The sequence below is a fragment of the Anomalospiza imberbis genome, chromosome 2 (assembly GCF_031753505.1).
Source record: "Anomalospiza imberbis isolate Cuckoo-Finch-1a 21T00152 chromosome 2, ASM3175350v1, whole genome shotgun sequence".
Lineage (NCBI taxonomy): Eukaryota > Metazoa > Chordata > Aves > Passeriformes > Viduidae > Anomalospiza > Anomalospiza imberbis.
Window position 1 is genome coordinate 104,898,401 of NC_089682.1, and position 16,963 is coordinate 104,915,363.

Consider the following 16,963-nt stretch of genomic DNA (forward strand, 5'->3'; position numbering starts at 1 on the left):
TTATACTGCTGTTTGAAAAAAAAATTAAAAAAGGTAGGATGGAGCCCCAGCATTTTCTAGATTGCAATCTTGACATTGCAGTTGGCCCTATATAATCAAACTTGATTCAAAGAATAGCTCCTCATGAAATAGACTTTAATTTTAAAATTATATATTCTTTTCTGGATCTTCTTTGGCAGTATGAAAGTGCATCTTTCAAAAACAATCTGCTCTGTGTTGATGCAGCAAGCTAATAAAAGCAAATAAAAGTTCTGTTTATGAAAGCATATGGCAACCCTTATTTTTGAAAGATAACAAAACTTGCTATGAGCTTCATATATAAATAAAAACTTAATTCAAGGAAAATATGAACAGTTGAGAAGAAATAAAACATGGAGTAGCTTTGATTTATAAAATCTGATAAAATATTATCCATACTGAAAATGTGGAAATAGGAACAATTTCCCTTCCTCTCTTCATGATTCATATACATTTATATGTTCCTGGATAAATGATCAGAATGTATCTTCTAATTACCACTCACCTATTAATAAAACAGATATAATATGCAAGTTGAAATAAGAAGAATTTATTTTCCATGGCACAAAATATTTTTGCACATAGCAGTTAAATCAGTGAGATGTATTAGGGCTTGAACACTGGAAAATAGAACCTTAATAAGCAAAAACTGGAAAAGAAGAGGCTGTTGAGACTAAATGCTTCAAAAATCTTGGTGCATATTTCCATCCACCTGTGACATAGTGATTATTTTGTTTAAAGAACAAGCAAACTTGCATAGTGGATTGTTCATACAGCCACCATTAAATGATATCTTCACTACTACGATTTCAGGCTGCCTTGTTACCAGATGCCAGTGGATGTTTAGGCCCATAGGAGCAGGCCAGATGAATAAAGTAGCCTAGTTTAATTTCAGGATTGCAATCTGTATTTAAAGGTTTATATATTTACAATAAAAATATGGAATATTAAAGAATTATTAGAAGGGAAAAGTAGCAGTGAGAAATGGATGAAAATAAATGGGTAATGGGTAGAATTTAAAACCAATTTATCCTCCAAAAACTGGCTTTGTTTCAAAAACACATATATTATAAGGATTTTTCTAATTAATTTCTTTATAACAGTCACAGGTCTGGTTTATAATATTTTGAAATGAAATTCAAATTTTCTTATTTTATAGTTGAATAGTAAACTGAAGAGAGGGATTTACTCCTATATTATTAAGTTATTGATATTGCAAAATGTAGTAAAGGGCATAATGGAAGGAAGAATAGCAAGCATATATTTCACCCAGGATCTTCTTTAAAAATGCATTTTATCTAAGTCACTTTGTCTATTACTTCTTTTAACAGGGATTTTATTACAGCAACTTGTATGGGAGTTTATTGAGAGTACTTGCTCCAAAACCAAAAGGCAAAGATTATAATGCAGTTAGAATTCGTTGACTGCAAGAAATTAAAAATATATTTGTCCTTTGCTTTACAATAGAAGTAATCTCTTTTATACTGGAAGAGGCTGAAATGCTTCATGTTCTTTGGAATTGAAAGTTCATTGAATAAATTATCAGTTCAGCTTCACAGTATCCAACTACCAAAGCCAGGCATTCAGCATGAGTCCAGTGCCAGAAGAACAGAAATGGTTTCCTTTTCAGTGTAGCCCCTATCACTCACAGGCTTTTCCAAGTTACCAGATATATGCAGTAAACTGTCAGTTCTAACATCTCCTGAATCTTACTCTTTCTTTTATAACATGAACTTACAGGCCAACAACTTAACTGAAATTTAATATGAATCATGACTTCATAATACAACATGTAGCTACAGTGATATTGGACAAGTGAGGATGCAAAAGAGAGCTGGGCTTTGCCCTGTGCCTACCTATTGCACATCTCTTGGTAAAGTGGTAAATAATGCTGCCATGTTAGTGTATGTGACACCCTCCAGGTATTTTTAGGATCCTCTCAATACTTACACATCCACATGTAAGACTTTGCTCAGTCCTCTTACTTCAGAGCTCCTGTAGCAGTTACTTGCAGTTCTGTAGCTCACCCTGAAGCAAACCACATGCCCACTCTACTCTTTAGTGTATACTACAATTCCTCACCTTTATCTTACCTAGCGTGGTGCAGATTCCTTAACTCATGTAACCCAGTTCAGACATCTATTAAAGAATGAACTGGACTCCAGCAGTCTCTGTTTTTGTCCATGGACTGTACAGAGAACTATCACAGAGATATGTAATATATCACAGAGATAATGTAATGCGGTCAACAGTTCCTCATTTTCAAAGTGATGACATTAAAAAAATTAGAATGCTTTTCCACTTAATGAAGTTTTTAATCATAATTGAGGGAGCAAAAGGAACAATTTAGACATAAAATCAAGGAAAAATGTTTTAATTCAAATGCTGAGTGCTGTAAGTAACTTAGGGAAGGAACCTAAGAGTTATATGTGATACAGACAAGCAGCAACATTACTGAGTACCTTGTGGTCTAGACTTTAATGGAAACCAACAGTGAGTTTGCAGATACACTGTCTTCCTTCTTTCTACCTGAGGGGCAATTTGTGAGGAAAGGATCTATAAGCAAAGAAGGAATCTGAGAAAAAGGGATAAGAATGCTTTGGGATTCTTGAAGGTAAGAAGAACCAAATTTGAGGGGTCAAATTCTAGATCTAACAAAGTCAGTGGCAACATTCCCATTTACTTCATTAGGAGTCAGTATGGACAGAAATATGAACAGAATATGAATAAAGGAAGAATTCTCCAGTTTTGTGATGCAGCATCTTGTTTTTATGTACAGTCTGTCTTTCACAGGGAAGGGCTTTAGAAACTTCATATGATAAATAGAGTTCATATTTCTCTGAAATGCAAGTGCATCAAAGATTAAATGTTTAAACTTTTCAACACAGCAATCCATCAATACATAACTGTTTAGAAAGAAAACACAAAGTTATTTCAGTGACATATTTTGAGAACAATGGAAATGTCCTTAATAAACTCAAGTGATCACCTTTGAAATTCTGGTCTTGAAACAGTCTTATAGCTAATGCTACAATTTACATTGCTGTAACAGAAGTTTCAGAGAGAAAAGAGTTTCCTAAATGTCAACATCTCTTCCTTTATCATATTTTTTTTCTTCAAAAAATATGATTCCACTTTACTTATTTATTTATTTATAGTTTCAAGTCTAATCATACCTGGAGCTCCTACAGCCAGTAAGAAAATAGAGTTGTGCCACTTGAAAGAATTTTATTAACTGGTGCTGTTTACTTCACTCACATATGTATAAAATTATATATTTATAATTTAGGCTGGATGTGTCCATGCATGTCCATATCAAAAATATAGTTTTTTTTTTTTTTTCTCTCCACATAGAGAAAAATGTCCTAATTAATTTTTTTTTGTTGGAAGTTTTCCAACTGATGTATTGTATGAAAAAGCCCCATAGACTGAGGTATGTCAGCTGTTTCCTCCCTTCCTTTCCTTTTCACTGAAAAACACCTGAAATATACAAATTACAGAACATGAAGCTCATATGAACAAGCCCCTTGTGATCTGGGATATGGAGCTTTTTACAAAAGTAATCTGTGGGTTTCAAACGACAAAAAAAACCTCAAAAAACCAAACTGGTATGTTGTAATTACTGCATCCTAAAAAAAATTCTTTTAAACTGTGGCTATATTAATAATTAAATATCTGTGGTTGATATTTTATAATATAGATAATATAACTGGATTCCTAATGAATCAACATGTTGCTGTTAACCATTGTGTGCCATACATAACTACTTCTTTATTAAATATAGGGATCACCCAAATTTGATTAGATTCATTACATTGTGTGTAGGAAAAATTGATTTTAAAATACACTTGGAAAAGGGCACACAACAGCATAGCTTTCAGTGGCTTCACACAACTATAAACCAGTTGACCTACTTAAAGTAGAGCCTTGGAAAGTATAAAGTCATGCTGAGGAGGGGACAAGTTTGATTTCAAGATCTTAGGCAATATCTGATTGCAAAGCTAACTCCAACCAAAAAAAATGGAAAACTTTGACTATGTAAGACTCACTACCTAAGAAAATGGATTATAATTTTTTTATCTACCCTATTGTCTGCAATATAGAACATCTGTATTTTAAATAAACTATATTATTTTGTAACCTATTGGCATAAATATTTTAGATATTTAAATTCTTATGAGAAAGACAAAGTTATAAACCAGTTCTTGGGAGCAAAGATGTAAAATTTCTTTACACATGTATGATGTGGGGCAGATTACCTGCACCCTTAATTGTTATCATGCAAAGAACCACTGCTTGCTGTGTAGTATTTTTGTAAAATGTGCTATGTGTTATCACTGTTGCATTAAATAATCTAGCAAAATATGATTTTGTTTTTAAGATAAGCTATTAAGTTCCACAAATTGTCCTGATTTAATGAAAAGTTAGTAGGTGCCTTACCTTACTGATTTTTTTAATTTACTGTTATTACTTATTGGCATATTTGGATTAAAAAAATATTTTCTCAACTTAGTTACTGCTAGGAAAGCTTTTTTGTGATTACACTTATACTTACAGGTACATTTATTTTGTTTTCTGAAATGTTGAATATAGTTGTCTGAGAAAAGTTACAAAGCCAAAAGTGGCTTTTATTTAGTGTTAACCATTTGATTAAAAAGGAAATGTTGTGGTTGGTCTTCTTTGATTGTAGCTGTACCCCACCCAATGTTGCAGAAAAACTCCTGAAGATGCTGGCTGTAAAATTTAAGGAGTTTTTGAACATCCACATTTTTCCACTCAGAGAACTGTTAAAACTCAAAGAAAACATTTAAAGAACTGGTAAAGCTAGAAAGGCAACCAACCACTGAGCACTGAAGCAAATAGAACATGTCTGAGAAACACTTCTCAAGGAAATAGTACCACTGGGATTTTAAATATATAAATTCTTTATTTAGCTATAGTTTACTCTAAACATGATTACATAAGTATTAAATGTATATTCAAACTAGGTATACTTTTAGAAGTGAAGATATAATTTTGTTTCTCTTTTCTACAAAACTATATAATTACTGCATTCCTTTTCTTCAATGTCAGATGGTTTAATCTTAAAATTTGTATTTAAATTAAAACATTGAAACTATTCTATGGAAGTTTTTGTTAATAACTTCTGACTTTGAAGAAGAAACCTACTACTTTTAGAAAATATATGTAATGGATATTTTACAAAAGGCTGTTAATAGGAAATATGTTTTCCCTGCATTTATATACTTGAAGGTGAATCGCATGTTCTGAAGGAAGAAATGGCAAAAATGACATAAAAAACCCTGTGTTTTGTTCAATAAAGTCAGAAATATTTGCGTCATATGCAACCCATATAGGCATTCAAACCATTTTACTGAGTACATTTTTTAAAAAATTGTATTTGACGGGATGTTGTGAATTCCAAATGTATGTTTATACAGATTATGCCAGAATTACACTTTTAAATATTAATTAGTAGTTCAAACATGTTGCATATCAAAGCACATCTGGTCTGTGGCAAAATGTGAAAAGAAATGGCACATCAGCTTTTAAGATACATTGATAGGGTCACATAGATCAGCTTGTTCCTATCTCCACTCAGGGAGTTTCATCAGCATCTCACTTTTTATGACATAATTTGCATTTTAGGAGACACTATAGCGTATGCTGACATGCCAAAATTTTCTCAACAAAAAGTTGTTATCTGTGTGGTGAAGTAGAGCTTCAGGACTGGAATATCTGGAGCTTTTCATTCCTGTCCCCAGGGGCTTTAAACTTGTATCCTCATGAGAGTCTGAGAGTTCTCAAGCACAGAGAACACAGGCACAATGTCCTTCTGTTAAAGCCGTGCCACTGCACAGCCAGCAATGTGAGGTGCAAGGGCTGAAATCAAGAAATAGAAGTCCTGGTAGTTCTGCTGGATAATATAACTGTTCCTGGGGAGATGGAAAAGCTGCGGTTTTGTTTCTGTTCCCATGATGACTTTTTATTCTGGCTGGAGGCCAGGCATCCACCAAGGCCACTCTATTACTCCCCTAAGCAGCTGGACAGGGGAGATAAAATATAATGAAGGGCTGATCAGCTGAGATAAGGACAGAGAGAGGTCACTCACCAAATACCATCATGGGCAAACCAGGCTAAACTTAAGAGATTTTAATTACATTTATTACTAACAAAAACAGAGCATGATAATGAGAAGTAAAATACACCTTAATACCACCTTCCCCCTTTCTTCTTGCTAGCTCTACTTCCTTCCCCAGTGGCAGAGAGAGACAGGGGATGGGGTTTATGGTCAGTTCATGACCTGAGGCTTCTCCTGCTGATCAGGGAGAGGAGTCCTTCCCCTGCTGCACCGTGGGGTCCTTCCCACAAGCAACAGCTGTCTGCAAACTGTGCAATGTGAGTCCATCCCACGAGTCCTCCCAAAACTGCTGCAGCATGGGTCACTCTTCCATGGGGTGCAGTCCTTCAGGCACAGCCTGCTCCAGTGGTGGGTCCCTTCTCAGGGTCACAGGTCCTACCAGCAAACCTGCTCCAGTGTGGGCTCCTCTCTCCACAGTCTGCAGGATCCTGCTCCATCACAGCCTCCTCTCAGGCACCCACCTGCTCTGGTGTGGGTGTCTTCCACGGGCTGCAGGTGGATCTCTGTATCCCCAGGGACATCCATGGGCTGCAGGATCACAGCTGCCTCACCACAGGCTGCAGGGGAATCTCAGCTCTGGCACCTGCAGCACCTCCTGCCCCTCCTTCTGCACTGACCTTGGTGTCTGCAGGGCTCTTCCTCTCACATGCTCTCACCCCACTCTTCTCTGGCCACAATTACATCTGCACAATAACTTTTTTTTTTTTCCTCCTTAACTATGTTATCACAGAGGTATCACTGTCACTTCCAATCAGCCCAGCCTTGGCCAGCAGAGTCTGTCCTGGAGCTGGCTGGCATTGGTTCTGCTGGACATGGGGGAAGCTGCTGGCAGCTTCTCACAGAAACCAGCCCTGTATCCCCTCTGCTGCCAAAGCTTGGCCATGCAAACCCATTACAGTCTTGTTCATCCAAAAGCTCTTGAATGCAGTGCATAGAAAATACCTTTGTTGTAGATCAGGTGAACCACATACTTGTTGTCTGAGAGGTGCCCTCTTGGAGCCTAGTACATGTAATTTTACATGTAATTTAAACCCCTATCCAATTTAAGGTCATGGTAAGTAGGTCCCCTAGAACCATATCAGTTCCCTTAATCCTTTCACTTCCTTAGATCTGGAATTGTTTTCAGGACAGGTAAAACAATTTTAAGTGAAATCAGATTTTCATGCACAATGGAATTGCTATTTTACGGTGATTTTTCAACTCTGGAAGTCCTCATAGTATATGAAACTGGAAAATGCAGGAAATGGAGGTAAAGACCTATCTGAAATACTGTGTAAATACTTTGGGGGAAAGTGGTAAATGCAAAGCAGGTTTTGAGATAATATCCTCTAAGGTGATTTGATACAAGCAGATAATTTCAGACAACGTCTTTATTATCTAAGAGTCAAAATTAGGTGCTCAGATACAAGAAATAATAAAAAAAAAACCCTCTACCTTTAAATAATTTTTTTTAATGAGATTATTCAACAGGAAGTGCTAAGAAATTGATATGAATTAACACAAATTTTTTCTGATCATTCACTGAGATTACAAAAATTCCCTTGTGGCCATAGCTAGAATTAGAGAAGCAAGAGTCTTATTGACAAGGACAAAAATGAAAAAAAAGTAATTTCCTTTATAAAATTCAGCAATACTAGTGCATAGCAGAAAAACTTCAGATTCTCATAGCTAATTAGCTAATACATCAATAAACTGTCCAGCAGTAAATAATAGAGATAGTCTACATTTTATGTGACTTTAGTAAATTTTAGGTATCATATTTAGGTTTGTGCCAGAACTTTATTTAATCAGATTTGTGTTATCACTTAAATGAATTTTTCTACTTCATGTGTGCACTAAAGTTCTGCTAGAGAAAGCACTGATAGGCAGCTTTTATAAGTTATTTATGTCTGTAAAAAATGAACAATGATGACTGTAAAATTTGCCCTGCTTCCTATACAATGTCCTTCCACAAATCTGTGAAAACATTTCATAAATTCTTGAAATAAATGGATACTTTCTTGAAGAAATAATTCCTAAAATCTTTGAAAATGCTGTTAATATATTTCCTTTATTGTACCTCCCTTCCTCTTTTCTTCAGTATTCCAATTTTCTTTTCAACAAATTCCAAGAACCAGAATTCATGTTTTATGAAAGAAAGATTAGTGATTGGTCAAGTGATTGATTGAGCCATGCCCCAAGTAAAGCTCCAGACTGTAGGCATTTACAATGAAATAACCAAATGTAGGGTCTTCATTCATTTGTCCCAAGCTAATCAGGTAGTGCCCACGTATAATGTCTGCATGTGAATAGCTGAACTGCGTTCTGGGGATCCCCTGACCACTAACCTACGGATATTTATGCCATGGTCCAGTTGTTGTAATTATGGTGTTTAATGCATTCTGAAATTCAGTTTTTTTCTCCTTCTGCTGGGCAGATACACAGGCCTCTCACAAGACTTCTGCAATATTTGCCAACCCCAATGGAGGTTTTGGATACTCCTGACTTCTCAAAAGGTGTTTTTGTCTAGGAATATGGAAGGTTTATAAACTTTTATCTGAATCAATGGAGATCAAGGGCTTAGTCCACTCTCCAGCCTGGAAAAGGCTTTGCCACTAAAGGCAACACTCTAGGCTGAATGCTGAAGTCCATTCCTGCTTTCAGCTTTCCTAAAAAAAATTCACTCTGTGCAGTAAACAAGCAGCAAATCTGAGGAATTACTCTTGAGGCAACAATCTCCCTACAAGTATGCATTTTCTACTTCCTGAGAGCTTTCTCTTGCATCCTACCATCTCATGCCTGAAACGTTAGCTGACACTAGAGGCAAACGGGAGCACTTTAGAGTTGGGAATGTTCTGTTGACCACTGAGAAGTGCATATGGTCTCCATGTAATTCAAATGAAGGACTATGAAATAAGCACATACCCTACACACTCTGCTATGAGGAGTGAAAGGCATTGCCTAAGATGAACACAACTAATTTACATTTTTCTTCCGTGGGCCTGCCTTTCTGCCACAACTGAATTTTTCTCTTTGGCATCTCATTCCATCATTATGTTTTCCAAAGTACTGCATTGAGTAGTGAGAAATAGTAGTTCAATGTATCTAAAAGGTTTTGACAGAGGCAACATGTTTTGAGGGGGTATAAGGTAATAATATAAATGCTTGTTCCAATAGGCATTAAAAAGCTGCTTGGAAGAATAGCAATTTCTCAGTTCAGATGAAATAGGTGAAATCTTTTTGAGAACTATTAATGAGAAAGCAATTAGTCACTCAATAGCCTAATAATGTTATTAATTCTTTATGTGTTGTGCCATGTAAGCTTACAAATGCAAAGAGAAAGTAATATTCAGATTAAGAAGTCACAATTACAGTAGTAAAATAAGTCCTATTTGAGGAATTTTATTTCTGACTATTAGAAAATTGAACACACTTCTTCAACACAGTGGAATATAAAAGCTACTTTTAATTCTGTGATCACCATTCTCAACGACAGCAAATTACTCCTTGTACTTTTTTGAAAACAGATGTAGCTACAGAGTAATTTTACTTTTTTTTTTCCTTTATTTAATAAGCTCCCTTTTTTAAAGAGTTAGTTATTCTTAGGGCACTTTCTTAATGGCTGCAAATTGCAGTTACAGTATAGCACTCAGATGATTAATATATTTATTAATGTATTTATTGAATGTTTTGGAATGGGTGTTCCTGGTGAGAAAAGTGAAAGAAAGCCTTATTTACACCACCAGGAAGAACTTCAGAACTAGTTTCACTGCTAAGAAACTGAAGAACGCCATGAGTTTCTCTAAGGTATTAGTGTTTTATTTCTTCTACCACAAGGAATAATACTTTGAGGGCATATACTAATGTTAAAATAATTTTTTTTTACTTACTCTTCATATGCTGAATTTTCCGAAAAGAGTCTAGGTACTTCTGGAACAAAATTATTTGCCATTCAGATTATTTGCTTCCTATCTTGGGGTAATGATTTGTTGCTTGATTTTTTTTTTCTCCCTTAGATGCTTTGTTTGAAGAATTATGGTTGAAATGTGTATTTTGTCTTCTCACTTTTTTCTTCTCCTGAAGAACCAACTTGTAATATATCACAGCTGTCATTATAATGAAAGAAAACATCATGATGCAGCAGAACTTAGTCAGTTCAATTATATAGAAAATGCAGTGAAATTATTTTGATAGAAATGCACCTGCTGAGGCTGCTGCTAGGCTGGTCCACAATTAGATACTGTGTAAAAAGTTATTAAAAAGTTCATTTAGACCATTTATTTCTCAAGTGTGTCTGGGGAATATTTCCCTGATGAAAGGGTCAAAACTCCAGAGAAACGTTCATTTCAAAAGTAAAGGTAAATTATGCAGCCCTGTCCTAATATGGTGAAGATACACACTGTCTTAAAAAGAAATTCAAAGGTTTAAAAGATTTTGTAGATGGATGGGATCAAGCCACCTGTGAACTATATTGTTTTGGTCCATAGGTCTAAGAAAAACATGAAAGAATGATGATTTCTTAAAAAAAAAAAAGTATCTCTAATGAGCATTCCATTGATTTTGGATTGCATTGGTAGTAATAACACAATAACAAAAGATGAAAGAAGTTTAAAAAATGACCCAGAAAAATGTGTGAAGCCATATTCTGCTTTCTCTGAAGAGCCGTACTGCTAGCATTTTGAAGTCAACTTCTCCATCCCAGGACTACCAGGAAGAATAATATATTTCCCTCTGTGAATGGTTTTTTGATGCATCTCTCACTGTTCCTGGTTGGCTGTGTCATATCAGCAACTGAGGCAATAGCATCTTGAGCTGACATGAAGCAAAAGCTTTCCATAAAAATACTCGCAATTAGTTTATCACACTTTGCCCATTCACCTCCCCAGAAAGGTAATAAATCACTTCTGGAGATTACATCTTCATGACTGCTAGAATCATTAATCTGTGATTTTATTTTTTTAATAGCTTATTTTGCTTACAAGTTATGACAGTTTTGTGCCATTTTTCTCTTAAACAAGAGTGATTGCTATAACAACAGGACATATTCTTACAGTTCATATTTTGAGTTTAAAAACTGCTGATTGCTTTAACAATGTTTTATAAAATGGCCCTGTTTCAGTAGTTGTTTTCAGGAGTGTGAAAAAGACACACAAATCATCTTCTCTAGAGTGGTATTGTAAATTGCATGTTTTAAATGAATTTAAATATTTTCACTGTAAAAAGTGATTTGTTCCTTTGGTAGTTGTCTTAAATTTTCAAGAGTATTTATCAATTAAGTAAATATCAGGAAAAAAAAATGTTATTTGCTTGGTTTTGAAGAATGACAATTCACTTCTTAAAGCTGGACAGCAGATGGCCAGCATGCCGTTGGCATTATTACTCTATAAATGTGTATATATAAAATATGGAAAAAGATATCTACACAGAGCTTTTTAGCACATTTCCTCAAATTATACTAGCAACCAAAGAAGGTTCTCATAGAAGACTTTCTGCATGACATCTTTTAATCAAGTATATTGAATAAATGAATTAAAATATATTTATATATGGTAAACATTTAGGTATACAATTAGCAAAAAATATTCTTTTTTGTTTATGTAAGAATAATTTTAATGTAATATACAAAAGGAAGACATTATGTTGTCTGCAGAAACCATGTGGTATGCAGCAGTCAATAAAAAATCTTGGATTGATTTATTTAGAGAATTAAACTATGTGAGTAGAAGATGGAGTCTGGGTTCAAGCCTTCCATTTGAAAGGCTTCTCAGAAGAATTTTGGTTCCAATTCAAAGCAAACATGGCAAGTATTTGAACACCATCTTTTTTTGGATTTTTTTTTCCTCAGCTGTTGGCAGAAAGTGATGCTGGGCCTGCAAAAACTAATGAACTTCATAGATTTTTGGTTTTGGGGGCTGCAGTTATACAAAAAAGTGTCATAATTTCTGGCATTTTTAGGATGCCTATCATGTGATGTATTTCAAGCATTACCTGAGATTTGCAGTTCATTCATATCTGCAAAATATCAGGGTGCCCCATTTTCAAACACATATTTTATCAGATATTTTAGTTTACAATTGAAAATGAGAAATATCCATCATTTAACCTAGTTTTGAAACAAATGTGAAGATGTACATAACTGAAGAAGATTCAGGAATGCTAATGATAGGCCAAAAAGCCTTATTTTCACTTAGAAAAAATAGGGTATCACAGAATAGTAGATTCATAGAATCATTTAAGCTGGAAAATATATTTAAGATCAAATTCAACCATTAACCCAGCACTGCCAAGTCTACCACCAAACCATGCCCACAAGGTGCCATATCTACCCATTTTTTAAATACCTTGAGGGAAGGTGACTTCACCACTTCCCTGAGCAGCCAGGGAATGTTCCAACATTTTGGTGAAGAAATTTTTCCTTGTGTTTAAGTAAACCTCCCCTGTTGCAGCTTGGGGTCATTTTCCATACTCTATTTCATGCTGTTGTGTTTATGTATAGAAGACATTTGAGTAACTGTTTGTGCATATACAAAGCTCAAAGTTATTTCTTCACAATGATGAAGGAGACTCAAACTGGCCAGTAAAAATAAATATGTAAGCACTATTAATGATTAAATCATAGTTTCAATAATATGAATAAATCAATTAGACTTCATGGCTTTTTATAGCATAATATATGCCCTTGTATTCATGAATAATTGATGTAAGCAACAACAACCATGACAAAAACAACAAACAAAGATAAATAATCCCGTAATATATGTTGGTTAATTCCTGAAAAGGTTAAGAACATCAAATTTTCAAATATCATGACCTGACTTTAATGACCCAGTAACAGGCTGACATTTGCAGTACCATTTTTATGTAATAACACATCACATGCAAAGATCAGCAAGTGCAATGTAACTGCTTATCTCAAAGGAGAAGAATAAGTAATAATGGTACAAGAGAGGTTAATAACAGGTACAGGTCCAGCCTGGCTTTTATCAGTCTCTTTAGAAAATGAACTGGGAATTGCTGTCAACTTGATTGGAAAACGGAGAGGAGAAATAGATACATATGGGAGACATCAGTCAGAGTGGAGAGGACTGGTCTGTGTGAAGGTTGTTTGCAAGGTTACCTGGTCTGATGCAATGGAAAGCTGGAATTTGCATCTCAAAGCTTTGTTCCTTTCTCAATATAGTGTCACATAAATTGTCCGCCCTGGGGTTTTAATTTCACAGATGTCTAAGCTCATTTAGAAATTAAAGTGCAATAATCTGCGATACACACTGTATCTCATCATTCTGCTTTTTTCTCAGGAAATGTTACATGGTGATTGTTTTGTTTACACATCAGAACCTTACTCAAAGTTATAGGCTTGGGGTTTGGGGTTTTTCGGTTTCATATATCTGTGCTTTTATACAAAGGTGTGACCATTATATATTTTTTCCTTATTATTTCCATTTTATTTTGGGGAGAACTTCAGATTTTCAGATTTACTTTTTTTTTCATCTTTTATAATCTGTGTGGTTTTTCAGTCCCTAATGAGTATAGCTGTATGACAGATGCTTTATAAAGGTTTTAATTATCTCTATTTTTTTTTTTTTTTTTTGTTAATAGGGATATTATCCTCTAAGGTATTGGCTCTCAGTTAAAGAAAAAATGTGTTTTAGTGTTCAGTAGCCTCTTCAGCAGTTTAATTGCACTTTGAATCCTAGTAAAATAGTGTATTATTGATATACTGAAGGAAATTATGCGATCAATTTTCATTTTACATTATGTTTTTAGATTTCAATAAAAAATATGCACATGCTTATTCCAGATTGTGATTGGCAGGACTGAAGACAGAAATAAGCAAGCAATTAATTAGTTTCATGAGCAAATATTAGCATGGAAGGCTACAATTGCAATCTCCCGACATTAGGAGCATAATTTAAAAAAAGAAATTAGAGATACAGTATTTTATATAGACACGCCAGTTCCAAAAGTCCAAAGAAATAAAGATTCTTTGGAAATTTCTTTTGAAAGTCTCTTGATTTTGCCTTTGCAGATCACATGTAGCAGTTCCTGAGTGCTGGGAACTGTCTAGTAAACAGGAGCCTGTCTTATTTGAAGCTACTTTGAACAACCCTCTTTCAGTTCTTGCACCACTTCATGGAGCAGACGACCTCTCCCAGTAATCTGGTCTTCCATTCAGACTTCATAAACTCAATTACATCCCCAAAACATAATACAGGTCATGGAACTCCATTACAGTGCTCAGTTGGCACACTTCAGTTTCCTCAGGGTTTCCTGTCTCACAGAATTGTACAAACAGACCTGACAAAGGTACCACTTCAGGTCACCCTCTAATGTGTCCCTAGACCAAAAGCCTTTTACATGTTTTAATATGGTCTTAAAAATAGTAGAAAACCAAAAGTTACACCATTATCTATAAACATCCTAATTAGCACTTTTAAACTGTTTGACTTAATTTCAATTTCCTGTCTTTCTCCTGTCTGTGCTGTTTGTTGACAGCTGGCCAGACAACCTTGTTAGATCAGTGGAATTATAATAAACTACAAAACTAATTCAAAGCAGCAGTGAAGAGCATTGTGTTTACTACTGATTTAAGGTTTAATTTAAAAAGGCAAGTATAGGATGCAAAAGTAAAAGGGAAGTTCTGACTGAATTTTTATAGCCTTGTTATTGCTAGTAAATGTCTACACCATTCTTGCATATCTGCGAATACAGTTTGCTTAATAGAAGCTTTCCCTAAGAAAGAATTATGGGTGGCATTTATGCCACTTACAGTATGACTATTATGAAATGCACCATATCAGAGGCAAATTGCCCCCAAGCCAGAGTATTCAGACACCCCATGATTTCCCCAGTAAAAAGACCTTGAAGTTCTGCAGTTTCAGATGCTACAGCCTAGCTGCAGGCAGGGTAGGAGAGGAGTAATGGAAGCATTCCTATATGTTTTGTGGTTGATGTTTTTCAAAGCAGTACCTAATTACCACTGAGAGTGGTATTCATCTCACTTGACTCCAGTCCTCTGTTTCTGATCTAATTACCCTTGAATATCTTTGCTAAGGAAAGGAATAAGCATTGCTAGGGCACATCTTATTCTCATATAGACATCTAGGGCTAATTTGAGGGCTTTAAAGGTATCTGAGATGCTTTAAGGCATCCAAAACTTAGGGTCTGGCAGATGTTTGAAACTGCTCTCCCAATGCCTCCAAAAACCCCCAACCCCAAATACTATAGGTTCTGCAACAGAATTTTCCCTTTCTGGCACATCAGTGGAAGACCATGTGCAATATCCTAGCCCAAATTTCGGTAGACTTGTTTAGACAATTTAACTGAGTCCCTGGAACTGAGGTGAATAATTTCCTAGTTGAGAACACATCTCTCTATTGTCTGAGGAAGGAGCCTTTCAAGTCAGCTTGGATGTGTATTTCATCCCATGAATCCTCCTTGGAAGCTGCAAAATGACCCTCCTTAACACTATTGGACTTAGAGTAAACCTGGAGTATGCAACTCTTCAGTTACAGTCTTTGTATCCCTCAGAGTTACCTTTGCATTTCTCCCTGACAACTGATCAGGACTATAAAAGCACCAGGGGCTGGACTACAACAGGATCAACCTGAACAGGATCAAGTACTTGAAAACTTGTGTATGGAGTTTTATAAAGTGGTGATGTGGTGGTTCAGTAGGATAGTGTCAGTAAAGGGCTAGAAAATGGTAATCTTATTCAATGTGAAAAATAATACATGAGGCTACACCCTGATAGTAACTTCTTTAAAGGCTTTATTTTCAACACCTTGGCTTTCCCTTGACTGTACTGAGAGCTATAAGACTCCTCAAAGCACAGTACTGTGTTAAAAAGGGTTTTAATAAAATTAGGAGCAATGGCTCCTGGAAGATATAGTGTTTTAAACTGCTATTAGAAATAGTGAAAGAAGATGGTGTCTCAGTGCTGTGAGAAATGAGCTTAACTTACCACAGGATTCTCCTACAAACTGAAGAATTATTCTATTTTCTTTCAAAAGATTTATTGCTTTTGAAGACAGAAGGCTCTCTGGGCATTAATGAAATATTGAGTACCACTTTTGTATTCTTTGGGTACTTATACTGGCTATAACAGTAGAATCTACTGTAAACGGAATAATTCATTCTCTACTCACCATGGGCAGGCAGGCATTCAGCCGTCTCCAGGGAAGCCTAGCTTCATCACGCATCGTGGTGACTTGGAAAGACAAACACTATCACTCAAAACTTTCCCTTTTTTCTTCTTACCCCATCTTTATATGCTGAGCATGGCACTATATGGTGTTAGATATTACTTTCATAAGCCGGGGTCAGCTGCCCCAGCTGTGTCCCCTCCCAGCGTCCCCACACAGCCACAGATTGCTCACTGGTGGGGTTGGGGTGAGGAGCAGAAAAGGCCCTGACTCTGTGCAAGCACTGCTCAGCAACAGCTAAAACATCCCTGAGTTATCGACACTGTTTGCAACACAAATCCAAAGCAGCCCCATACCAGCTACTATGGCGAAAATTAGCTCTGTCCCACCCAAAACCAGCCTATGTAAAACAGAAAGATAATATTGCATGTGTAGCACAGCACAGTCCTGAGCATGTGCTACAGTTCTTTTCAGCAGGACCAGATAAGGATACAGTGCAGCATGTTGGAATGCATGTATTCATGTATTTTATTCAGCAAATGAATAGGCAGAACTTGCTGTGACAGAAATGCACCCACTGTGGCACAGGGGTTAAATGAGACCAGATAGCATTTGTCTGTGTCTGTAACATAAAACTTGCATGAACTACTGAAGATTTTCTCTTTACAGTGAAGAATTC

The 16,963-nt window shown here is 35.7% G+C and overlaps 1 protein-coding gene across 5 annotated transcripts in view; it reads left to right on the forward strand.

Moving 5' to 3' along the window:
- Positions 1-16,963, forward strand: part of GPC5 (glypican 5) — a 577,648-nt gene that overhangs the window by 339,622 nt on the left and 221,063 nt on the right. Inside the window, exons 9-10 of one of the 5 annotated variants that reach the window (XM_068182440.1) lie at positions 9,858-9,946; positions 13,941-14,003. The exons of 2 other annotated variants lie outside the window; for them this stretch is intronic. In XM_068182440.1, the coding sequence (XP_068038541.1) occupies positions 9,858-9,946; positions 13,941-13,988 (137 nt within the window). In that variant the 3' untranslated portion in view covers positions 13,989-14,003. 2 more of the 5 variants (XM_068182438.1, XM_068182441.1) reach the window with 2 other exon arrangements.